The sequence below is a fragment of the Macaca thibetana genome, chromosome 7, assembly GCF_024542745.1.
Source record: "Macaca thibetana thibetana isolate TM-01 chromosome 7, ASM2454274v1, whole genome shotgun sequence".
Classification (NCBI taxonomy): domain Eukaryota; kingdom Metazoa; phylum Chordata; class Mammalia; order Primates; family Cercopithecidae; genus Macaca; species Macaca thibetana.
This window is the reverse complement of record NC_065584.1, coordinates 107476992-107503653: the sequence shown is the minus strand read 5'-3', so window position 1 is coordinate 107503653 and position 26662 is coordinate 107476992. Positions and strand designations below refer to the sequence as shown.

General features: G+C 47.4%; 1 protein-coding gene across 6 annotated transcripts in view; it reads right to left on the bottom strand.

Moving 5' to 3' along the window:
* The window catches only part of ADAMTSL3 (ADAMTS like 3), a 414992-nt gene extending 398119 nt beyond the window's left edge, over positions 1 to 16873 (bottom strand). For 4 of the 6 annotated variants that reach the window (XM_050796108.1, XM_050796107.1, XM_050796110.1 and 1 more), the window contains exons 1-2: positions 16685 to 16851; positions 15126 to 15227 (exon numbers count right to left, since the gene is read on the bottom strand). In XM_050796108.1, coding sequence (XP_050652065.1) covers positions 15126 to 15194 — 69 coding nt within the window. In that variant the 5' untranslated portion in view covers positions 15195 to 15227; positions 16685 to 16851. Of the gene's footprint in view, positions 1 to 15125; positions 15228 to 16684 lie in introns of all 6 variants that reach the window. The other 2 variants (XM_050796105.1, XM_050796106.1) reach the window with 1 other exon arrangement.
* Positions 16874 to 26662: the final 9789 nt, after the last annotated feature.

Genomic DNA, 26662 nt, shown 5'->3' with positions numbered 1-26662 from the left:
GGAGCTCAGTGGGGGAGCTCTCCTGCCCGTCTCGTTTCACGAGCGAGGGAGAGTTCCAGGTTCGAACCTGTAATAAAGATCCTTGCTGCTTAGCTTTGACTCTGGACTCTGGTGGTCTTCTTCGGGGAATAAACGGTCTGGGCATAACAAATGGGGGCTCGTCCGGGATTTCCCCCAAGCCCACCAGACCCCCAAGTCAATGGATCTTAATCTGTAGGTAAGCCGGCTTTGTCACTGTCTCTGTCTTTGTCTCTGTCTGTCTCCCTGAAATTTCGCGAAATCCGTAATCTGTAATCTGTATTGGTCTGTTTTATAAGTGGCATGGTCTTGGCGGACGCGCTAAAGGACAGCCACTCGGGACTGGTGGGAGACGTCCCCCAGTGCCCATCTGGGGGCCTCCATCCTTGGTTGCCCCGTCTGACTCAGGTCGGAAGTCCGACACGCGCTCGCGAAGGCTCATCGTTTCTCACTGTCTGTCCGTTATTGCTAAGTGTTAAGTGTTAAGTCCAAAACGAAACATAAAACCTTTTCTTCCCCTTCCAGGACCGGACCTGTCGGATACTCCCCTCTGCTTCACACTCATTTTCGTCCCTCCTTCTCTTTGTAGGAGCAGTCCAAAGATGGGCAACAACCAGAGCACGCCGCTCTCACTCCTTGTTACCAATTTTAAGGATGTGAAGGCTCGGGGGCATAACTTAAGCGTAGAACTAAAGAAGGGAAAGCTAGTTACTTTCTGCCGTTCGGAGTGGCCCTCTTTCGGCGTAGGGTGGCCCTCCGAAGGAACTTTCTGTCTCTCTATTATTACTAAGGTAAAAACTAAGATTTTCCTGCCAGGGCAGTCAGGACATCCTGATCAAATTCCTTATATTCTAGTGTGGCAAAATCTTGTGGAAGACCTACCGCCCTGGATAACTCCATTCATCCTTGAGCCTTGCAAGGTCCTAGTAATGCGACCTACAAGACAAAGGACTCCCTCTGCTCCCTCGGCCCCTGTGCTGCCAGACAGCCAGGACCCCCTAACGTTAGAACCCACACTTCCCCCACCATATCCGCACCTTATCCCGCAGGACCCAGTCCCCCAGGGTGGTGCTTCCGTAGAGGGAAACCGAGAAGCGGAAGCAGCCGAGAGTGAAAGTAACCCGGGGGGGCCGGCCGGCCGATCGCGAGGCCGCGTACTGCGGGACCAAGCTTCCCGACTCCCTGACTCCACCGTAGCCCTGCCTCTCAGAGAAATAGGATTCGCTCGATGATACCGGGCTCTCCCGTCTCATGTATTGGCCTTTTTCCACTAGTGATTTATACAATTGGAAGTCCCAAAATGCTCGGTTCTCCGATAATCCCAAAGATCTAACCTCGTTGTTAGACAGTGTCATGTTTACTCACCAGCCAACCTGGGATGACTGTCAACAGCTCCTCCAAATCCTGTTCACAACGGAGGAGCGGGAAAGAATCCAAGTTGAGGCCAGAAAGCTGGTTCCAGGAGATGACGGCCAGCCAACTGCAAATCCTGACCTCATTAACGCGGCTTTTCCTTTGACCCGGCCCAGATGGGACTACAACACGGCAGAAGGTAGGGGACGACTGCTCATTTATTGCCAGACTCTAATGGCGGGTCTCCGGGCTGCAGCTCGCAAGCCCACCAATTTGGCTAAAGTATATTCTGTGTTACAAGGTAAGACAGAAAGCCCCGCTGTGTATTTAGAGAGATTAATGGAAGCTTTCAGACAGTATACCCCTGGACAACCCAGAGGACTGTAGACTTAGGAACAGGAAAAGTCTCCCATTCCTTCCTAGTCATCCCAGAGAGCCCCTGCCCTCTACTAGGGAGGGACTTGCTGACAAAAATGGGGGCCCAAATCCACTTTGAGCCAGAAGGGCCCAAGATAACTGATTCCCAAAACAGGCCAATATCTATCCTGACTGTCACCTTAGAAGATGAGTACAGACTCCATCAAGAGCAAAAGCCCCCCGATCAGGAAATTGACTCTTGGCTCCAGCGTTTCCCTGAAGCGTGGGCAGAAACTGGGGGCTTAGGGCTAGCTAAACATCGACCTGCCATATTTGTGGAAGTTAAGCCAGGGACGGACCCGGTTCGGGTTCGGCAATATCCTATGCCCCTGGAGGCAAGAGAAGGAATTACGCCCCATATCCGCCGACTCCTAGACCAGGGAGTCCTACGGGCTTGCCACTCATCCTGGAATACTCCACTGTTACCTGTTCGTAAACCCAACAGTACGGACTACAGGCCAGTACAGGATTTAAGAGAAGTTAATAAAAGGGTCATGGACATACATCCCACTGTGCCCAATCCATACACCCTTCTGAGTGCTTTACATCCTGAAAAACAGTGGTATACCGTTCTTGATCTAAAAGATGCTTTCTTCAGCCTTCCTCTGGCTCCCAAAAGTCAAGGACTCTTTGCATTTCAATGGACGGATCCTGAGAGGGGCATCAACGGTCAGCTAACATGGACCAGGCTGCCACAAGGGTTCAAGAACTCGCCAACCCTGTTCGATGAAGCCCTTCATGAAGATCTGGGTGAGTACCGGCGGCAACACCCTGAAATAACTCTTTTGCAATATGTTGATGATCTCTTAATAGCAGCCAGATCCCCGGAAACTTGTGTTCAAGGGACTGAGGACCTCTTGAAGACTCTGGGGGAGCTAGGCTACCGAGCCTCAGCAACAAAGGCTCAGATCTGCAAGTCGGAGGTAACTTATCTGGGGTACCTATTAAAAGGGGGGCAACGCTGGCTAACCAAAGCCCGAAAGGAAACAGTCCTACGCATCCCTAGACCCCAGTCGACACGGCAAGTGAGAGAATTCCTGGGGTCGGCAGGGTTCTGTAGGTTATGGATACCCGGATTTGCTGAGTTAGCCAAGCCCCTATACCAGGCAACAAAGGAACGGCAGCCCTTCAATTGGACGGAAGAGGCTGAGCTGGCCTTTCAACAAATCAAAACTGCCTTGTTATCAGCCCCCGCGCTGGGGCTCCCTGATGTCTCCAAGCCCTTCCACTTATACGTAGATGAAAGTAAGGGTGTTGCAAAAGCCGTGTTAACACAGTACCTAGGCCCCTGGCAGAGGCCAGTTGCCTATTTGTCAAAAAAATTAGATTCAGTGGCTGCTGGCTGGCCACCCTGCCTGCGGATAATCGCGGCAACCACCCTAATGGTCCGAGACGCTGATAAACTTATCATGGGGCAAGAGTTGCGCGTTATAACCCCGCATGCCATTGAAGGCATCCTCCGGCAGCTGCCGGACCGATGGATGAGTAACGCCCGGCTCACCCACTATCAAGGACTGCTGTTAAACCCCCTCAGAATAACTTTTCTGCCCCCAACCTCTTTAAACCCTGCTTCACTGCTGCCAAATCCAGACTTGGACGCCCCGTTCCATGAGTGCACTGAGATACTGGCTCAGGTGCATGGGGTGCGGGAGGACCTGCAAGATCGTCCGCTCCCCGAGACAGAACTCACCTGGTTCACTGATGGCAGCAGCTACGTCCACCAAGGCCAGCGGTATGCAGGAGCGGCTGTAACGTCAGAGACTGAGGTAATCTGGGCGGAACCCTTGCCTCCAGGGACATCGGCCCAAAGAGCCGAACTGATAGCCCTCACACAGGCCCTCACCCTAGGGGCAGAGAAAAAACTAACAGTATACACGGATAGCCACTATGCTTTCGCTACTGCGCACATACATGGGGCCATCTACAGAGAAAGGGGACTATTAACAGCCGAAGGCAAAGAAATAAAAAACAAGCAAGAGATCCTAGCTCTATTAACTGCTTTGTGGAAACCAAAGAAATTGGCTATCGTACATTGCCCTGGGCATCAGAAACCAACTACGCCAATTGCTCGAGGCAACTTCTTAGCCGACCAAACCGCAAGGAGCCTAGCAAAAGCTCCCAGTCAGCTCCTCGCGCTCCAGCTCCCCGATCCTGGCCCGCGAAATTTGCCATGTTTTCCCGACTATATCGAACAGGATCGCGAATGGATGAACACGCTTCCCCTAAAACAGGTTAAAAATGGGTGGTGGACTGATATAAATGACCAAACCATCCTACCAGAAAAATTAGGACGGCAGGTGTTGGAACACATCCACCGGACAACCCACCTGGGTGCCCGGCGAATGATGGACTTAATCAGGCACGCCAAGTTTAGAATCAGGCGCATAGCTGAACTGGCCAGCGATGTCACAACAAATTGCAAAGCCTGCCAACTAAACAACGCTTGCCCCCAAACCCAGACCCCCGCAGGAATTAGGTGTAGAGGAACTAGGCCTGGTATCTATTGGGAAATAGACTTTACTGAAATAAAGCCTGGAAAATATGGGTATCAGTACTTACTTGTCTTTGTAGATAGTTTTTCAGGATGGACAGAAGCGTTCCCAACTAAGAGAGAAACTGCTCAGGTTGTAGCAAAGAAAATTTTGGAAGAAATCCTCCCCAGGTATGGCTTTCCCGTCCAAATAGGGTCAGACAATGGACCAGCCTTCGTTGCTAAGGTAAGTCAGGATTTGGCTTCCATTCTTGGGGCAAATTGGAAATTACATTGTGCTTATAGGCCCCAAAGCTCAGGACAGGTAGAAAGGATGAATCGGACTCTGAAGGAGACCTTAACTAAATTGACCATGGAGACTAGCGCTAATTGGGTAGTACTTCTCCCCTACGCTCTGTTCCGGGCCCGAAATACCCCTTACAGACTGGGCCTCACACCATATGAAATCATGTATGGCAGACCCCCACCCCTGGTCCCCAGTCTAAAAGATGACTTACTCAAACCTGAAACTGAAAATGTCTCTGAGCTCCTGTTCTCCTTACAAGCCTTACAGAAAATTCACCAGGAAATTTGGCCCAGACTACGAGAACTGTACGAGGCAGGACCTCCGTCGACGCCTCATCCGTTCCAGCCGGGAGACTGGGTCCTAGTCAAGCGCCACCGGCAAGAAACTCTTCAACCCAGGTGGAAAGGACCACTGCAAGTACTCCTGACTACTCCCACTGCTCTCAAAGTAGAAGGCATCGCTTCATGGATCCACTACACACACGTCAAACCAGTGGACCCAACATCCGACCTTCTCGAGCCGTCTGGAGCACCGGTTACATGGACTATAGACAAAGCTAAGAACAATCCCTTAAAGCTAACCCTGCGCCGTCACCCACATAGCCGTAACCATGTCTAGCTTGCCTATGCTTTTATGCCTTATACATCTGACTCTCCTAACTGCTGCGCCGTCTAATCCCTATGTCTGGAGGTTCTGGCTCTATGAGAACAAAACTCACCCCGGGGAAACCCCCCAAGCGGGTAAACTGCTAGCTAGTGCAGACTGCCCCCTCTCCGGGTGCAATACTCCAATTTACCTCAATTTCACTAATTTCCAAATTGCCCAACCGGGGATACCTATGATTTGTTTTGAATATGATCAGACTGAATATAATTGTAAGAATTATTGGTGGCACCAGAATGCAGGTTGCCCATACCACTATTGTAAAATGCACTCAGCCGGGGTATGGGACGAATACCCGAGAAAGTCTAACCTCCTCAGGACTCACTACCCGACAGGGACTACCCAACATATTCACTTGGATAATAACAGATCCAGGGCACTCCTGGTGGACATCGCCCCAACATGGGGCAGTCTACTACGATGCCAGTAGTAGCTGGCCTAGTAGCCACCTGTACTTGTGGCGGAGTCTAGTCCAGATTCGACCCTTAATCCATACACAAATCCACAGACAGGAAACCAAGCTATCACAAGACTTGCAGCCCTTCTCCTGGCTAACCCTATTACAAGAAGGGCTAGCATTCGCCAACCTCACCGGTTTAGGCGACCTGTCCTCTTGCTTTATGTGTGCAACCTTAGGAAGACCACCATTAACCGCTGTTCCCCTTTCCTCCCCACCCACAAACTATATGCCAGATTCTAATTCATCAACAGTTGCAATACCTGATGTAGCCCTGTACCGTGACCCATACCAAGAGAAATACCCCTACTGTTATTCAGCATTTAGTAGCAGCCTCTGCAACCAGACGGCTACATACCCTAATAGCCCCATACGTGCTCCCCCTGGTGTGTTCTTCTGGTGTAATATGACTCTGTTAAAAACTCTGTCCAAAAGCATCTCTGACGGACAGTTGTGCATCCCTGTTACACTAGTTCCCCAACTGACCCTGCTGACCCCGGCAGAGTTCATAGGCTGGGCAGGGACTGCCCCAACTGAAACTGCGCGACATAGACGAGCAGTTTTTCTACCACTAATTGCCGGAATATCCTTAACCACCTCTGTCGTCGCAGCAGGGTTAGCAGGAGGGGCCCTACAACACTCCATGATAAAAAACGACAAGCTGTTACAACAGTTCTCTGTTGCTATGGAAGACTCCGCCTATTCCCTAGCCTCCCTTCAGCGGCAGCTCACCTCCCTAGCACAGGTCACCCTTCAAAACCGCAGAGCCTTAGACTTACTCACGGCTGAGAAAGGAGGTACCTGTATGTTCCTCAAAGAAGAATGCTGTTTCTATATAAATGAGTCAGGGTTAGTTGAGGAAAGAGTCCAACGCCTACACGAACTAAGCTTAGAAATGAAAAAGCAACAATTCACTACAGCCGCTAACAATTGGTGGAGCTCTTCAATGTTTTCCCTTCTGGCACCCCTTTTAGGCCCCCTAATGTCTTTACTACTTCTATTCACTATAGGCCCCTGTGTGGTAAATAAAATTTTACAATTTGTCAGAGAAAGGTTTGATACCATCCAACTAATGGTCCTCCATAGCCATCACCAGCCTCTCCTGCACCCAGAAAGTGAGGCTATATTATAAGACTCTGGAAATCCAAGATTGGACATCCAGTTACTTATGAGAAGGGGGAAATGAAAGGACACAAAGATAGATGTGTACCCGCCCCCCACCCGCTACACCCTTGTTCTGCTCTCTAATCTTTGCACATACCAGAGATTTCGTAAATTCTGTGAGTACCTGGTTTTCTGCACGTACCAGAGATTTTGTTTTGCACATACCAGAGATTTTGTAAGTTCTGAGGCAAGGTCACAAGACGTGTTTAAGTAAGATAAACTCTTGCTGCCATAAACCTGCTCTCCCGCCTCAAAGTTTGAACCAAAATATCAGAAATGGCGGGAACCAATCATAGTTAGCCAAATCGCCTTGTTCAAACACTAGCCAATCATATATCTGATTTGTATAATAACTCTATGCCCACTTTTCTTAGACTATATAACACTGCTCGGAGCTCAGTGGGGGAGCTCTCCTGCCCGTCTCGTTTCACGAGCGAGGGAGAGTTCCAGGTTCGAACCTGTAATAAAGATCCTTGCTGCTTAGCTTTGACTCTGGACTCTGGTGGTCTTCTTCGGGGAATAAACGGTCTGGGCATAACAAGGTGTGGCCATTGTGCCCAGCCCTGCTATTCCATTTCTAATGCCTTAAGGAGACAATATACAAAAAAGCAGTAATAACAAATGGCCCCAAGTATTTTTAATAACCTCTAACTAATAAAATTTCCTTAATCTTATAGTGCCAACTATTGCAAGGTAAGCATAGACATTAATGGAATTTTCTAAAAGACAATTTGTAGTATATATTAAAGGTCTTAATATTTCACAAACTTCTTGACCCAAAAATTATATGTCTTAACAAACACTTATTTGAATACATTTCGATGCTCAGTGTGAAGAACTAGTTAATAAATCCAAATGATGTAACAGCAGGAATACATTTAATATTACTATAGGAAAATATTTAATGATATGTAAAAAATATTCCTTATAATGTTAAATTTTTTAAATAGTTATCAAAATAGAGTATAGCCACTGTTTAAAATATACATATTTGTTAATATTCTAAGAAGAATATCGGAAATCTATACAACAAAATCCTAACAATTCGTAGAATTAAAGGTGATGCTTATTTTCATCATTGTCCCTTCCTGTGTTTTCTATATTTTTATAATGAATATGTGCTGTTTTTAAATTAAAAAATCACAAAGGTAATTTCAAAAGAGTAAAGAGAATTTAAAGCCCCTTAAAACTGTAAATATTATTTTATTAGTAAAATAGTTACTCTTTGTTTTTAAATTATTTTCAAAATAAAATGTCGTTTTATTTGTAAATGAAGGCTTGGAGAATAAAAGCATTTCTGAGTATTTGACCACAATAATTTATAGCATACGTTGGCCGGAGCTGTTCAGTGCTGACAAATTCCAGAAAGTAATTGCATGAAATACTTGGAGAGGAAACTGCTTTATGCTTCCATGCTATTTATGGAAATTAGCATCTTTGTAAAAATAAACTGAAAGCAATCGCAATCATAAACCCTGAAATGTGGTTTCCATAAGATGTTAGTTTTGGTGCTTTAAGATCCATTAGTAATGCAATGGAGGAACACTGCCTACATTTTTTCTGTTATGAAACAATTACATGTAATTGGTTTTTTCCTCTTCTATCTTCAATCTCTCCCTTTCTCCTGGCTGCTTTCTTTTTAGGGTATGAATATACTGAATACACTCTGCTAAGGAAAACCTCTCTAATGACCCTGTTTCTCTCTCAAAGAGTAGTTTATTCAGTGCCTCACCTTCCCCCAAAGGTGAGACTCCATGTAGTCCCCCAAACTACTCCTTCAAATATAACCAATTATTTCCCAAGATCAGGGTGAATTTCCACCTTCATCTGTCCCTAACACTTGTTTGGAACCTGAAGGAATTTTGATTCCTCCCTCTCTCTCTCAATCCCACTTACCAAGGTATCTATAACGCTATTTGAAGAAAACCTCAAAAGTTTACATTTGAGAGACTGCATCATCATGAGACCTGGGTCTCCACGTGATAACCCCCAGGCAGGAGCCTCTGGAGAGATGGAGGCTGCCTGGGAGAGCATGTGGAGGGAGAGAGGGGAGGGCAAAGGCAGAGCTCTGGAATTGAAAAGCATTTTTTAAAAGCTAGAGAGGAGCCAAAGAAAGAGAGTAAGATGGAAAGGTCAGAGGTAGAAGGCGAAAAAGGAGTGCAGGGATCGCAGGCAACACACAAGGAGAGAGCTCCCATTCATTCTCCCACAGGATTCTCACTGGATCTAGCCAATGACTCTGTCTTGCAGATTTTCAGGCTTTGGGGCAACGTTGTAATGAAATTCAGTCTGCATTCAGGATGACCCAATATCTTCCTGCTCAGACTCCATCACCAGTGTCAACACAGACTGGAGCATTGATCCAAAATTACTTGAGGGACAAGGTCATGGGAAGTACATTTATGACATTAAACCTGGAGTGCTGGAAAAGCTCTATGCAGAACTGAAACAGGGAGAAAGGAGGAAGGCCACAATGTGTATCAAGTGTGTAGCAAAGCACAGTACAATAAGAAAGGATTATTCTAAAGAAATACTCAAACAAGTGAGCAAAGATGTGAGCATAAGACGTTTATTTCAGGTGTCTGATGGTAAACACGAGTGAACAAACCATCCAGGAAGCAATCCAAATGTTCAATAAAGAAATAATGGGTTTAAATAACACATAATGCCACTTATGCCATTATGGCATATCCATAAGTACAGTGGAACACAGCCATTAGAAATGAAAATGAAGAAAACGAGAAACACTCATAGACACTGGGGGCGGCTGCAAGAAGAGAATGTCCGTCCACTCCGCAGATGGACATCTGCTTAGACCGTGGGCCTGCTGATCTCTCCCTAGGTCTATCAGAGCAAGGAAAGGAGAACTGAAGGGAGTTGGCAGGACACAGAGAGGAGGCAGCATTGAAGCATTCCATCTTCCCACTGTCTGGCACAGTAAGATGCAGTATTTCCTATGGGTCAGCTAGACTACACCAAAGGGAGCTGGGTTTGAGCTCTCCAGCCAACACTTCATCCAATAACGCTGCCTGCTAGGTGAGAAGACCCCGGTAGCAATTGGCAAGCTGAAGATGGACTGCCTGCTGCAGGAAGTGTTCTGTGGAGCCCTCCAAAGAACTCACATCTGCTACCCAGAGGGCAGAGGGTTGAGAGAGAGCTGGAGTGGCAGTGACAACTACCAGAGAGAGGCATTCAGTTAAGTAAAGAGCTGATTGCCCTTGTTCTCTTCCCCTCTCCTTGTTTCCTACCCTTGGAAAGCTGGATCCAGAAGAAATAAAAGGAAGAAGCAACTCAGAACCAGTCCCCACCACACCCTTACCATTCCATGGTAGGAGGAAAAGAGCCCTGTGCAACTTTGGGTACCTGAAGCCATGTGTCAAGCCCAAACTACAGGAAAGGGAGACGAGATTTAAATCAAGTTGAGAATCAAAACTTTAAATGAACTGAACTTTTAATAATCAAAATTGAATCTTCCTAAGACTCCATTAAGGGATGGGAAAAGGCGATTTCACAAGGCATGACTGGACCAGTGATTGGCTCCATATTTATACCTTACTGAAATGAGACTTCTCAATAAATCTGTCTTTCAGAGGCCCCAACTCTCCCAGATCACTCAACATGGAGCAACACTCAGACACAAGGTTATGACTTCTCGAGGGGCCAAACCCAGCCAAATCTAGGCTGATCTAAAAGGAATTATGTGCCATGTCAGAGTCAGGGCTACCTTGAGTTGATTTACCCACAGAGGAAGTTCCCTGAACCCTGACCCAGGACTGTCTTCCTTAGGATTCCATCCTCACTGCCCGTGATTGACATGATCAAGGGTGATAGCAATAGCAGGGTCAATTGGGGGAACTGGGATGGTGAAATTGCTATGGAGTGTGAGATTGTTGTAGAAGGTGAATAAGAGGCCTGGGCTAAGCCACCAACACTCAAATGGCACTTTTTTTGTCCTCATGTCAATTCTGTGACTTTGTCAGCCTCTCTCAGCACCTATGATTGCACCTGGGTTACTGGAGGTGGAGAAGGGATGCCTGTGTTGGCGGCAGCAAGCAGGGCAAGATTCAAAGGCCACCCTTGACATCCTGTATTAGTTTCCTCTTGATGCTGTAACAAATTACCACAATTTTAGGTCTTAAAACAACACAAGTTTATTCTTTTACAGTTCTAAAGGTCAGAAATCTGAAATGCGTTTTTACAAGACTAAAATCAAGGTGTCACTATAGACAGCTACATCTGAAGACTTGAGCAGAAAATCCATTCCTTATCTCTTCCAACTTCTAGAGGTTGCTGGCATGCATTAGCTCCTGGCAACATTCTCCCAGCCTCTGGCTTCCATGGTAGTATCTTCTACTTCCTCTGCCTCTTACCCTCCTGTGGCTCTCTTATAAGGACTGTTGTGATTACGTAATACAGGATAGTCTCCCCAATTCAATATTCTTAATCACATCTGCCAAGTCCTTTTTGCCATATAAGGGAACATTTATGAGTTCCAGGGATTAGGACATGGACATGTCTGGGGGGCATTAGGCAACCTGCCACACATCCCAAGGACATCCACACTCTTAGCCTGGCAGCTCCACCAAACATTATGATGAAGGCAACAGGAGTTCAAAGGACATCTACCCGAGGCCACCTGGCCTTCCATTCCCACCCTACCTCAAAGCCCTCTGCAAGATCCGCCTTCTACACTAGCCTCCAGCCTCAGGATCAGAAAAAAAAAAAAAACCAGTTAAATAATTCTATCTTATACTTATGCACCAACAAGACCCAGGGGACAGGATCAGAGCCAACTCAGATATTGCTTATTTTACAAGTTGTGTTTTGAAATTTTCAAAATCCTCCCTCCAGAGGAGGTCACCACAGACTTATAAGACCTTCCAGGACTTTATCCAAATGTCTCCTGTCTTTCAAAACTGTGACCTCGAGGGATCTGTTCCAGTAGATATCTATGAACTTGGCAGTGGAGACGGTCAAAGATCGAGTCATTCTTCTGAAAAGGCTATTCCATCCAGAGTCACAGGAAATGGGAGAGGACAGAATTTGCCAGAGAATCTAAACAGTACAGCACCTCCCCAGGGGAAAACATGGTGGAAGGCCATTCAGATATACATGAAGCCATCTTGACATGGTTGTTTAAAGAGATAATCGCAAGCCACATGACCAATGTTAAAACAGTTTCTAAAGGCACTTGGCCAGAGAGCTAGGAAGCCGTCCTATGACAATTAAATTAGTGAACAGATAAGGTTGTTTATTCTTCTCCCGGGCAAGAGAAAAAAAAAGGGAGGGGGCAAGTTGTAATTCAGGGCACAGTCAACACAGGACTCATCTTCAAGGTGTTCAGGATAAGGTTTGGAAAGCTCTCAAATACTCCAGGCTGGATAAAGTTTGAAAAGCTTTCAAATACTCCAGGCTGGAAGAGAGAGTAGGAACAGCAGCTGCTGTCTTCTCTGGGAAAATCAGGTCCGTAAGGAGAAGCCTGGAGCAACAGGAAGCTTCCAGGGCCTGTGAGACAGGAAGAAGGGAGGCCGCTCCAGCTGCCTGGATGAGGGGAACAGTGATCTCCTCCAGGAATGGTCAAGAACGAGTTACAAAAACAAGGAACTGCCAGCCTCATACCTTGCTCTACAATCTATCACACTTATTTGTGGGCAGTGAATATAAAAGTTTACATTTTTGCTGATTCAATAAAGAAAATATATTTGTGGCCGGGCGCAGTGGCTCACATCTGTAATCCCAGCACTTTGGGAGGCTGAGGTGGGCGGATCACTTGAGGTCAGGAGTTCGAGACCAGCCTGACCAACATGGCAAAACTTCATCTCTACTAATAATACAAAAATTAGCTGGATATGGTAGTGGGCGCCTGTAGTCCCAGCTACTCAGAGGCTGAGGCATGAGAATTGCTTGAACCCAGGAGGCAGAGGTTGCAGTGAGCCGAGATCATGCTACTGCATTCTAGCCTGATCAACAGCGTGAAACCATGTCTCAAAAAAATAAAAGAAAAAAAAAGAAAAGAAACTCTATTTGTCATTAATTAGTTGGCGCATCCTTTGCTCCTCACAGCTCAGCCTCATGCATCTAGTAGTTTTCTAACAACCACCTGGTGGCAGCACATGCTAAGCAAGCGTAGATGCTAGGGACCACCTTAAGCCCCACCTAAACACCAAAATCACAAGATACTTCAGAGGGGCGGCTTTAAGTCAAACTCAGGCTGACTCTACGAAAAAAACAGAGCGTCCAACCCATGGACAGGGACCCAGGGCTGACCAATCACCCTTCATTAGAACCTTCTCTCAGGGCCTGTGGTGAGACAGACCTGGCCACGCCCACCCACACTCCCGGAAGATCAGGCCCTCCACAGCTGATACCTCTTGAGTGCCCCCTACAGGCTCTACACCAGAAAATACAGGCACTGCGCTTGCTTCAAGCTTCTAATGCTGACAAGCAGCAGCAACAGTAGAATGCTGCCATTTATTGTACACTTACTACGTGCCAGACACTGTTTGGTTTGATTTTCCAGTTTTTTCCACTTCACAATGGATTAACTCTTCCAAACAATTCTGAGGTCTATACTAATATTACACTAGTTCATTATACCGCTTCATTACTGTTGCGTGACAACAGCAATGAAGCGGTAGAGCTGGGATCCGAACAGTGGGTGGCGTGAATGATGAAGATCGCTGGCCTGAAATCTCCTTTTATGACCTTCTATGCACACTGTCTTGATACATGGAAACAGCACTGCCACAGGCACAAAGATATGGAAAAATCCAAAAGAGGTCAGTGAGTGATTCAAGCTGGGCAAACACTGCCCTTGGCCAAAGGTCAACAGACTGCCTCAAAGCATATTTAAATTTTATAAGGTGAAAGAAGGCAAAATGAAACACTGTGCCTTGAAGCCTCAGCCCCATTTGACCAGGAACAAATCTCTGAAGCTCTCAAAGCCTGTTTCAGATCTGCTGATGAGACAGAAACGTAAGTCTCCACCTTTTTACCTCAACAGTCATCTCGCTGGCCAGGGAACCCTAACATCATCCTGAAAAGACTTAATCTTTGTTCTAACAAAAGATCTCTATTAATATGATTATAGGATAGCATTGATAAAATGGGATAATGGGGAGAAGATGTACCTTGCTGACCAGTTCTTTGTGCATCACAGAATTCACAGGGCATTGGAGTCGAAAGAGGCCTTAGAGGCACTAAGTCCAAGAAAGTAAAACAAGAGGCAGAGAAGTTTGATTAATTTATCCCAGGGTATGTATCTTCATTCATGGATGCATGTTTATTTAACAGACATTTAAACCCTTAATGACAAGTCCCTTCCTAGACCCTGAGGATACACAGGCCACCAAGCCATGTATTTGAGAAGTTATGTCTGCAGGGAGGGATTGCCTTGTTCTAATTCATAAGACACTGTATGGAGCTAGCAGCAGCCCTTGGGACACAATACTAAGATGTGCCCTACCTTTAGATCTGGGGCTGCAAACTGCTTGGCTGAATCCAGGGTGCAAACACATTTATGTGCCTTTCAATGCTTTAAAAACTGGGAAATTTTGTGAGAAATCTAGGTGATCCAGCTGGCTTGAAAAATAAGATCTGGCAATCCTGGGCTTGTGTCTCCACTTAGCAATGATCAGATGGAATTGAGTAGAGGCTGCTCTTAATAGATGGAGCATGTGTTCTGCACTTTGCCACTGTCCCCATTACTCCCTATGTCTCTTAGGCAATGCTAGCCTCGCTCCTTTGTTTGAGTCTGTCCTATAGGCAAATAAGGATGCAATTCATGAGCCGGGTCCTCTCAAGTTGGTTGGAAAAGACAGCAGAAGTCTAAAGAGAGGACTGTGGGATAAAACAGTGGGATATGTGATGATAGATGTAAACTCAGAATATTTATTTAGCAGCTTAGCTAGGGCCAGAACCTGGCTCTGCCCATTAATTGTTTCCTGGTCTCCAGCAATCCAGCCTCTACTGGGCACATGCAGACAGCCATTCTAGTCTGAAATGACAGGGTCCATCACAGCCCCAGGTCATCACTGGTGTACGGTATCCACAGTGCCATTAAGGCCCTACTCAGGATTCAGAGAGGACCCAAGGGATCTAGATAATCCTTACAGCTAAGCCAACCAGAAATACCATTGGCTGGAGACAAGAAAGAAAGTTTAGTTCTCTGGTGTAGGATTAACACTAATCATGCCACATCTCAGGTGGTCTACAATAATGCTTCTGAGTAAACAGAGGGATGTCCACCATTTCCCTTCCCCTCCCTATGACCTTACCTCCTGCAGGGTAGAGTGCATGAAGACCATCCCTATCAGCAGCCACCAGGGGCTCGTCCAGGAAGCCATGGGGTCTGGTCTCCTCTGGGTCTCAGTTGTAGCCTACAAAAGAGTAAAGAGTTCATTACCAACCAGCTCTGGCCCCCATGGCAGTAACCATGACTTAAGAGACCCATTAGACAGAAGGACCCTGAAGCCCAGATACTGTTTTGGAAAGGTTTGTGTTGGCCCAGGTTGGGGCTGCCTACTGCAGGGTGCAGGATAACTGGGCTCCCTTTAGAAGGTCCACATCAAAGTCAGGCGAGGGCTGTACCTGTCTCCAGTGGGCAACTCATACCTCCAGCTCTTCAGAAGCTGAGATAATCCTGCCCCAACCACCTCCCAGCCCATCTGTCAGCAGCAGGGTGTGGCTATTGGCATTTGACTCAGGAAGCCAGCACAGAGCCAAGGTTTAGGCCAGCTTCTGCTGCTTGTGGCAAAAATGAGACTAAAACAACAAAGCCGCCCAGAGAGGGAAAGGACCTGCCTAAGGTCACACAGCAAGATAGTGACATTTTAGGAATGAAACGCAGACTCTGATAGTTCAAGGCTTTCCTCGCTAGATGACACGTGAGCCCTCAAGGTCCCGCACCCACAACCACAGAGACGCCTGACAGCTAAGTTCAGGGAGGTTTGGAGGACATAGCCCCCAAGCCAGCCTAACACAATCTCCTAAAAGTAGGTTAGGGCGAGCCAGCAGAGGTCAGCTGAAATCAGGAGGGAAGCAGGGACTCTTTCCCTTACTTTTCCTGTCAATTTACAGGGAAATCAGTATGAGTCGAGACTGGAAAAGCCGAGGTCACACTCGACTCGCTTCGCCTCGCGGGCGCCTTGGCGGAGCTGGTGTCCGGGGGCGGGTCGGTGGCTTCTCTCCATCTGGAGAAAGCATTAAGGGCCTGGCCTAATGCGATCCGCAAATGTGCTGCTGTTTCCGACCTGAGGCGGCGACTCCCGGCTGAAGGGAGGCGGCCAGCGCGAGGCCCTGGGACTTTGCGCCCCCCTCGCCCGCTCGCACCAGCCTTCCTAGCGCACACTCCTCCGACTACCCGTTGCCTCAAAGTCGCTCCTCCAGCGCCTCCGCCGCGTCCTGGTCACCCCCACGCCCACTTTCCACGATTGCGCATCGCCTCAACCCCCGGCGTTCTGGGCGCTCGCTCCCCAGTTGCCAGTCGGACGGACCTTCGGACGCGCGAGGTTTCTGCTTACAAACTCCCAATCCTGAAAAACTCCAACCCTGTGGAGCTCCCCCATAATCAAGAACGACCCTCAGCCCGCGAAGTGCCCCCGAAAGACTCTCCCTGAACCTTCCGGGACGCCATGGAGCCCGCCCGACCCGAGGTGCCCAGCCGTGAGGAGCATCCCAGTCCTGAGGCCCCCTGGGGCCCGCGTGGCACGCCCTGACTCTGCTTGGGGTCCCCCAACTTGCTTAGAGAGGCCACTGCTCCAAGTCTTACTCCCCCTGGGGAGTGCCTTCCCCCGACCGCTGCGGGGCCGCCCTGCGCCGAGCTCGGTACACCCACCTTGCGCCGCAGAAGTATCTGGAACGTGCAGCCCCGGGGCCGCTAGGGCTCGGCGCGCGCTGGGGAGAAGCTGGCAGATGCCGCCAGTCAACACCTCGTGCGGAATCCGGTACCAGGACCTTCCCCGACGCCGGCCTCCAGCCCGCGGCGCCGCAGTCGCCGCCGCCGCCGCGAAGTTAAATGGGGCTGGGACCGGGGCTGCCCCGCCTCTCCCGCCCCCTCCGGGCGCGCAGAGCGCGGCGCTGGACCCGGCCCAGAGGCGAAGGGCGCGCGCCACCACCTGCACCGCCCGGCAAGTGCACGGCACGCCCAGGCGCCCGTCCGCCTGCGCGCCGGCACCGCGCCCTCGGCCTGAGCCGGAGGCGCCGGGGGCGCGAAGAGACCCAATGTGGGGCCGGGCCCGGGCCGCTCGGAGCGCGCGGGGCCGCGGCGACGGCGAGACTCGGCTGGAACGCTCCTCCGCCCGCTTCCTGGAAGCCACTCCTCGCCCTGGGCCGGCCGCCAGGCGTTGTGCCAAGAGCCGGGATTGCCGAGGCCGCCACCGCCGCCGCCGGCAGGCGCGCAGGGGAAAGGCGGCCGCTGCGCCGCGAGCCAGCCTGGCCGCCCCGCCTCAGCCGGAGCCGGAGTAGGGATGCAGTCGCTCCCCTCAAAGCCCACCCCCGGCCCCACCTCCCATAGCCTCCACCCACCCCGCCCAGACCCGGGCGCCAGCTCTGCAAAGTCAGGCCCAGCAGCCACACGGAGGTTTGCCCGGAACCGCTGGCTCGTGCCTAAGAGCCTTAGGCACTCCTGGCCAGGCAGGACCAAAGTCGGAGATCAGTGGCCCTCTCCTGGCCTGCGCCTCCTCCGCACAGCACAGACCCCACACAAGGGACCATGGACTGTGGAGCGCTTACCGCCCAGGGGCCTGGGACCTTTGGCAGTCAGGGACCACGAGGATCTTCAGGAGCAGCTCTTAACTGAGTACCTGGCGCCCCCTTGTCTGAGCCAGGCTTGGGGAACTGAGAGCTCCGCAGGTGCCAGGATCATGCAGTGTCCAGGCCTGGGATTTGGGGTTGGGAGGAGAGTGTCTCGGACCAGAGACTGAGGTGAGTTGCCTGTGTACTTCTGGAGGTGAAGAGAAGTAAGAGGAAATAGTTGCCCCTGTCCTTGTCCTAGTCTCAGCAGGATAAGCCAAGGGCCAGGAGATTCATCTTAAAGCCTGCATTATGCCCGCACCTAAGTCCTACCACAGTCATCATTTCCTTGGGTGTCTGTCGAGTACCAAGCTCTTTGTGTCTATCTGATCTTCACAGCGGCAGTAGTTCGAGTATTGTCGCATTTCACCTAGGATAAATCTGAGGCTGGGAGGATAACTTGCCCACCATGAGTGGAGAAGCCAGGACTGGAACCCCTATCCGCCTCTCTCTAGAGCCTGGACTATTCACCCCTGAAGTTGCTCTCCTACCTTCTCAGTGGTTGCTGCCTTCCAGTTACTGTTAGAGCTTTGCCAAGAGCAGTTGGCCTTGCCTGCTTTCTTCACCCATTCTTACCTTACTCACTCTGGTGACTTCCTCTGACCAAGAAGAGGATCTTCAAGGCTGTCTCTCCACTCTATGTAAAATGACTGAACTTGTGGCAAGTGAGCAGAGGACAGGTCAGTGTGGAGACAGGGGAGGAAAGAGTAGCCAGTGAAGGGTAGGGAGTGCTAGGCTAAACTAGAACTAACTCATCTATGGACAATCGATCCTCTTTATTCACTGTAGTTGTGGTCTATAAAGTCACAGAACAATGAATTTGTGAATATGGAGCCATTGTTCCTAGGGGAAATACAGAGTTGGGTTCCTGCAAGCTCACAACATTTTTGTCAATCAATCAACACATTACCTTATTTTATGCATGTTTCTGTTTAAAGACGCCTTACTTAACATCTATTGTTGATTCCTGAACACTGAGCTCACAGCCTACAGTGCTGTAACTCATGCCTGAATGAAGCTTATCTAACTTACATATTTTCTCTGCAACGCACATCCCAGCCTTCTTCCACTTAGGAACGCTAGACTTCACCTCAGCACCGTGCCTGGGGGGTGCTTTAAGCAGCAAAATCCTCAACAAAAAAGACAAAAAATGTGAAAACATGGCAATGAAGAGAACTTCTGGCCACCCATTCACAGTACGAAAGCTGAAACAAGAAGACAGAGGGTTGATTAGTTGGACCTTAGCTTCCAGCAGGTGCCTCAAGAGATTCAAAATGTTCAGCACTGGTTCAATGACTTTGAAAGTGCTTCAGCTATTGATTATGAGGTGTTAAAATAAAAACTTTAGACAAATTTAACAGAGGTTAATTGAGCAAAGAACAGTTTGAAAATTGGGCAGCCCCCTCACATAGCCCCAAAAAAATAGGTTCAGAGCAACTCTGGGGCTTCCACATGATCAGATAATATTCATGGACAGAAAACAGAAGTGAGGTACAGAAACAGAATATGATGGACAGAAAACAGAAGTGAGGTACAGAAACAGCTGGATTGATTATAGCTCGGCATTTGCCTTATTTAAACATGGTTTGAACAGTTGACCTCCTGTGATTGGTCAAAACTCTGTGACTGCTTCAAGAGTAGGTTACAGTCTGTTTACACATCATTAGGTTACAGTTCACTATGTATAGAGAGACCTTTAGGCCGAACTTAAAATATGTAAGAAGGCAGCTTTAGGCTAAACTTAATATAACGGAGATGACAAATTTTAGCAAGTAACTGAATTCACAATAGGGAATCTGCAAATAATGAGAACTGATTTTTCGTGCTTCTCATATCAGAGTATCAGTAAAGGAATAGCCACATTAACATTTCAAAACACTTAGGATGCAGCAGGCACTGTTCCAGATACTTTGCTTGTACCGAGTCATCCCGTCATCACAACAGCCTATGGGGTAGATATTATTTTTATTCCCATTTTGCAAATGAGGAAACTGAAGTGGAAAGGTTTAAACACCACATGTTCTTAGCAACTAGACGATACCACTCTTTACATCCTTCATATTCTAAAACCAACCCTGCCATATGGAGTCAAATGCAAAAAAGTCACATGAATATGCAAGATGAAATGGAGAATTCAAAGAAATATTATGCTTGTGCAGTGGCGGCTGCATTAAGCAGAGCTCCCGGTGTCTGCAACTCAAGAAGGCACCGAGAATGCCTCTGGAGTTGGGGGACTTTGTTGGGAATATTTGAGATGCACTGCTCTGCTTTAAGGTATGAATGGCTCAGCAGGACTTCCTGTCTCATTTCCCTTGGGCAATCTGATTCCTGAGCCAGCCTCCAAGGAGTGCCCCACACCAAGTACTCAGACCAGGACTGAGCTTTTCTCTCCCACAGGTTCCATCTAGCAGGAGGCCAGCCCCCTCAAAGAGCAGGTGTTCCAGGAGTGAAAAGCAGTAGAGAAAACATCACCAATACCTTTATAGAACTTTTGCCTTCCAGGTAACCCTAGCAGGTCAAGCAATCCTATGTGAGTGGCCAAGGCACTGTAAGTTGGGACAACAAAGAGCTGCAGAGGAGAGCCTCCACTGGGGGTGCTGGCTGAACCTGACAGATGTTGTGCACAGAATCATGGCCTCACCACCCCTCAGTCACTCACCCACACTTCCCTTCCATCCTTACCCCCTCAGCTGAGGCTTGGCCCAAATGTTTAAATAAGACATTGCCAAAGGCATGGTGTGTTGAGAGATTGGGAAGTGGGAAAAACAGAAATGAATAAACCCCAAAGGAGCTAATCTGACTGATTTGGCTGTTGATTGTGGCCACCTACCCAATCACTATCTGGGGAGGTTCAGGCCCCTCCCTGACTACCTCCTGGGCTCCCTTCCTGTGAGAATACCCTCCACTTGGGGACAATGGCAATGCATTTAGACTCTGAAGGGTCAAGGAAACTGAGTTCCATTTCCTCCCTAAGATCCATCTTCTTGGCTTCCTGGTTTTCACTACCTGTCTCAGGACCTGCTTCTTCCTAGATGAATTTCAGAGATTCCTACCCGCACTCCCAGCTTTGCCTGTTGACCCCAACCCAACAAGCACACAGTACAACATTCACATGAGAGATACACATTGAAGACTAAGAAAGGAACTATTGATGATGGTGGCGTTGGGGTGTGTGTAAGTTTTATCCTTAGAGACAAGGAATATCAATTTGGGCATCAGCCTTAATTTGTTATTGATACAGAAATGCTCTTTCTGGTTAGAGTTGTGAAGTGGGCTTGGGAAGCACACTCAAGAAGGCTATGTTGGAGGCTTAGAGAAAAAGACTACTTGGAGGCAAGTACTCCAGTAGAAGGTACCATTGACTGCAGCAGGCAACAAAGATACACTCTCAGCTAAGGCCACCAAGAGATAAAACGTCTGGGGCCAAGTGCAGTGGCTCATGCCTGTAATCCCGACACTTTGGGAGGCCAAGGTGGGCGGATCACTTGAGGTCAGGAGTTTGAACCCAGCCCGGCCAACATGATGAAACCCCATCTCTACTAAAAAATACAAAAATTAGCCAGACATGGTGGCATGCACATGTAGTCCCAGCTACTTGGGAGGCTGAAGCAGGAGAATCACTTGAACTGGGAGGCGGAGGTTGCAGTGAGCTGAGATCACACCACTGCACTCCAGCCTGGGCAACAGAACGAGACTCTATCTAAAAAAAAAAAAAAAAAAAAAAAAAAAAAAACACATCTGGATATTAGGTGAACATGGTGCCTTAGGGGCACAAAATTAGCTAGCGAGTGTTCTTCAGGAAAAACCTATAAAGGAGTGAGGGAAGCAGGATAGGTAAGGGGCAAGACTAGAGCAAGCTGTGACTGAGGTCAAGTCTAACCTTCATGTGATCCTCGGGGATCCTGGAACAGAAACCACACCATAGATTTGCCCTGACTTGAAGCACCAGGACCAACTGCTGACCCAGGTGCCAGTAAGTCACTGCCTCCCCTGGAGCTGGGTGGTGGTATACGGTGGTATAACCTCCAAGGTGGCTCCCAGTGGCCAAGGACAATGCTCCAGGAAGGTATCAGCCTTTAGCTGCTGCACCAAATATGTGCTGGGGAGAGGCGTGCCTGCTGGTAGAGAAATCGGACAGGGCATCCTCCCCAATTGCATCTACCATGCCTGGTTTTCAGGATGTATCCCTAGTCCCACACAGGAAATATGCTCAGCTAGCACTGATGGTTTTCTGACTAGAGTGGGTCCTTCTTTTGAATAGAAATTTGCTGTATAAAATTTGTTCAAGTCTTCATACTGTTGCTCATAAGCAAGAACAGCCATTGGGAGGGAAGTGTAGTGACAGGAAGTGTTTCTGCTGAGTGAGGGGCTCTGTGTGCTTTGGCAGAGCCTCACTTTTGGTCTTTCCCCTCAGACTTCATTTAGATCCCAGGTCTTCAGGAGCCTTAGAGGTGCCAGGTCTGTGATTTCAAGTCAGGAGCTCAGGAATTAGTACTGCTGCAGCACTGGAGGTCTGAGCCTATCAAAATCTCTGTCAGGAGGGTGAAGGTGGTGGTGGACAGTCTCTTTCTAGAAAGTCCCCAGTCTTTAGGGTGGGGCAGGGAGAGCTAGAGTGCCCTAAGGTTCTGTGAAGGATAGCGTTGGGGTTTGGTGAGCCTTCCCAGGACCAGCAAACTCTCCAGACCCCAAATCCGAGGCCAATTCCCCTCTGGCCTTCAGGGCTAGGAAGGTGCTGATCAGCATGCACGTGTACACATGCCCATCTCTAGGCAGATTCCACTGTGGAACACGAGCAGAACACAAATACTCTGAGGATAGTAGGTTGGCTAGTGCCTTGGGACTCATCTCACTCTGCCCTTCACAAGACCCTTGTCTTCCCCTTAGAGGTGCAAGGCAAGTGTAGAGAGTACTAGAACTATAGTCGGAAACTCCAGTTCCAGTGCGGGCGTGGCCACAGATTGAGGGCTTCTAGGCAGGCCATTTTGCCTCTCTGAGCATCAGCTTTCCCCTTTATATTGTGAAAGTATAAAAGTTAGAAACTTTTGGCCAGGCGTGATGGCTCACACCTGTAATTCCAGCACTTTGGGAGGCTGAGGCAGGCAGATCACGAGGTCAGGAGTTCGAGACCAGCCCAACCAACATGGTGAAACCCCATCTCTACTAAAAATACAAAAATTAGCCTGGTGTGGTGGCATGTGCCTGTAAACCCAGCTACTCAGGAGGCTGAGGCAGAGAATCACTTGAACCCAGGAGGTGGAGGTTGCAGTGAGCCAAGATCATGCCACTGCACTCCAGCCTGGGCAGGAGAGAGAGACTCCATCTCAAAAAAACATAAAAAATAAAATAAAAAATAAAAAGTTCCTTCTGGTGTAATTTGTGAGGTTGTTTTATACTTTGCTTGTGTATTACAGCAATACCTTGCAAATCTAGAACTCAACCCTGGAGGTCTCTCCTAGTTTCACTACAACCAGATTGGTAATAGAAAACACCTCTCAGCATCCAACTAACATCACAGATTTGAGCATATTGCATATTAGCAAACATTTAGGTCTCAGTCAAGACTACTGATTCTTACTTTGCATACAATTTTAACAATTTTACTCTGAGTTTCAAGAGTAAATCAGAAGCTATAAATTAGAAAGGGACAAAATGGCGGCTAAAAGGCATATTGACAGGATAAAGGTGCTACAGAAAAACATAAAAGCACCCAAAAAGTCAAAAATCACCATTGTTTGGTGAAGCTTAGTTCACCTCAGTGGAGCCTGAAAAGAAGGCACAGTACTGTGTTCATGCTCACGAAACCAGGTTATGAACCCATTTGTCCATGAGATTCTGTTTATGAATGTGTGAAAGTACGTGTTACATTTTAGAAAAATATTCACATGCAAAAGAGTTAAATTTAAGAAAAGGAAAACAAAAACCAAGTAATACATATTCCTGTAAAAATTCACCTTGGTTTACCCAAAAACTCACATCTAAAACATCATCTCTGACAACTCTAGATCACCAGGATTTTATTCCAGAATTAATTTGAGCAAAAGAGCAGAGTGTAAAGTAAGAAATCTTATTCCTCTAAAGACAGGACACTTTATTGTTTAAAAACGTGACATCGGTTTTCTGACAAATCATCAAAAAGAGTCGCGGATGAAAGCATTTTCTCTGGTGCCGCCTTGCATGTCATTCCCTATGCACCACAAAATGAGACTCGCCTGTTTAGTCTGTTTTCCTGTGTTCCTTACACTCTCCGCTTGGCAATATTTGGGTTGGAAGCACCAGAAAGGAATACTTGAAAAGTATTTTTTCAAATATAAGTTCAATAATAACATTTCTATGTATTAAGTTTTGCAAAACACATTAACTTTGGGAGGATTTTGATAGCCAATTAAGCATTTCTATCCCTTCCTTTCCCAGACTCAGGCAAAAATGTTCTATGGATGAGTGAAGAACCAATTTTCTTCAGACCCCACCATTTGCATCTGGTCAGCTTTAGACCTAAAGAACAATTCAATTCAACACAATATGATGCAGTACATATTTATTGACAATCTACCTTGTGTCAGACATGTGCAAAGTCTTGGGAATACAATGACACAACAAGAGATAGCACCTGCCCTGCAGAAGCTAATGAGATACAGTGTGATATATGTTCTCAGAGGTTTAAGGGCAGGAAGCTATAAATGCACTGGGTAAAACAGCAACTAATTCAGTTGTGAGGATATTACACGTTTCTTAGGAAAATATTTCAATTCAGAACTAAAATTTTAGTATAAGCACAGGATTTTGTCATTAAAAATTGTATTCTCCTTCTGTGATTTTTCTCCAGTCAAAACAATCTACAATCCCAAATACATGTTTTAAAATAATATAAATGGGCCAGGCTTGGTGGCTCATGCCTGTAATTCCAAAACTTGGGAGGTCAAAAGCTGGAGGATCACTTGAGCTCAGGAGTTCAAGACCAGCCTGGAGAACATGGCAAAACCCTGTCTCTACAAAAAAAGAAAAAAAATTAGCCAGGTGTGGTGGTGCACACCTGCAGTCCCAACTACTTGGGAGGCAGAGGCAGGAGAATTGCTTGAGCCTGGGAGATGGAGGTTACAGTGAGCCAAGATTGCACCATGCACTCCAGTCTGCGTGGTGGGAGTAAAATCCTGTCTCAAAAAATAAATAAAACAAAATAAATGGCTGGGAGGTGGGGTATGTCTAGGAAAGAATGAATACATTTATCACATGTTCTAGAACAAATCCTATCTGCCCACTTTCATATTGTTCCCATATATGGGTTTGTGTGCACACACCTTCAGCCTAATAAGGAACTGAGGGAATATTATAGGGTATCTGTGGTAAACAGATTCTAGCGGGGCCCCAATGACTATCACCTCCTGGTATTCATACCGTTGTGTTTAGTGTGGCAGAGGCAAAGCAAAGTGTTCACCAAATCTCTTTGGTATGACTGCTTCCCAGATGCTTTAGGAAGGTTACAATTCCCAGTCTTCTTGCAGTTAGGCAGAGCCATTGAGTCCTTCTAGCCAATAAAATAAAAATGGAAGTGATCTATATCACTTTCTGGTTGAGGCAATGAAAAGCTCACTGTGGATTCTCCAGGCTCTCTCTTCCCCTTGGGCAGTTAACACAGAGGCTGTGGGTTGGCATGCAGAGCCACAAGATCAAAGGATCCTGACTCCCTGAACCACCCCATGAAGGACAGTTACTATGGGCAGTCAGCCAACCTATGCCAGATTTCACACGCATGAGAAATTAACTTTATCTGTTAAGTATCTGAAATTTTTATTTGTTACTGCAGCATAAACCTAGTCTGTGCTAATGCATTTGAATCACAAAGTGAAAATGGAATTGGCAAAAGGTAAGTAGACAGGCCAGACACAGTGGCTCATGCCTGTAATCCCAGCGCTTTGGGAGGCCAAGGCAGGCAGATCACTTGAGTCCAAGAGTTCGAGACCAGCCTGGGCAACATGGTGAAACTCCATCTCTACAAAAATACAAAAATTAGCCAGGCATGGTGGTGGGCACCTGTAATCCCAGCTACTCGGGAGGCTGAGACATGAGGATCACTTGAGCTGGGGAGGCAGAGCCAAGATCACACCACTACAACCTAGCCTGGGCAAAAAAAAAAAAAAAAAAAGTTAAGTAGACAGAGGTAGGCAGTAGGCAGGGACCAAGTTTTAAAGGCCATGTATACCATGCTATCGGGTTTCAAACTTTACCCTAAGAGCAAAGGGTTGCTTAGGATAATATTTGGCAGAGCAATGACATAATAAGACTGGCCCTTCAGAATGATTACTCTGACTGTTTTTCTAGTAATATAAGCAAGAGCTCATGATAGCCTAACCTGGCATGAGTGACAGTGGGAATACAAGAAAATAGATGGATTTGAGAGTTACTAGAAAGGTAGAATTGATAAGATGTGGTGATTGATTTAAAGAGTAGGGCAGTAGGAGAAGTTCAGGCTGACTTCTCGATTTCTGGCATGTGAAATGGACAGCTTGGTGTCATTCACTGATATAGGGTACGTAAGAGGAGGCTTGTGTTAGGTAGGAGGGGGCACACAGAGATCATGGCTTCACTTGGGGCATTTTGAGTTGGAAATGCCTTTAGATCTAGAACCGGGAAGATGCCTGGTCTGGATATGTATATTGATGACTCATCAACACATATGGTTGATGCATGAAACCATGGAAGTTCATGGTGTGGGTAAAAATAGCTAGCTACCTTCATCGGCCATCTATTCATATGTCTATCAGGAAAGGAATTTCTACATGTTATATAATGTGCAAGTAATACATGTATAATTCCCCCCAAACAGTGAAAATATCAACGTTTATTTCTGTTTCTCAAAAAACCAAAATCAAGGTTTTGCAATCCATTCATTGTGAGCCACTTTTGATTTCAGCCTGGGTCTTCACCATTTGCTCATATAGCTCAGTGACTCTGGCTTGAAGGAAGTTTTCCCAGCTCTGTTTTTTTGCTCTTCCATTGTGAACTTCAATTTGAAAGATACATCCAG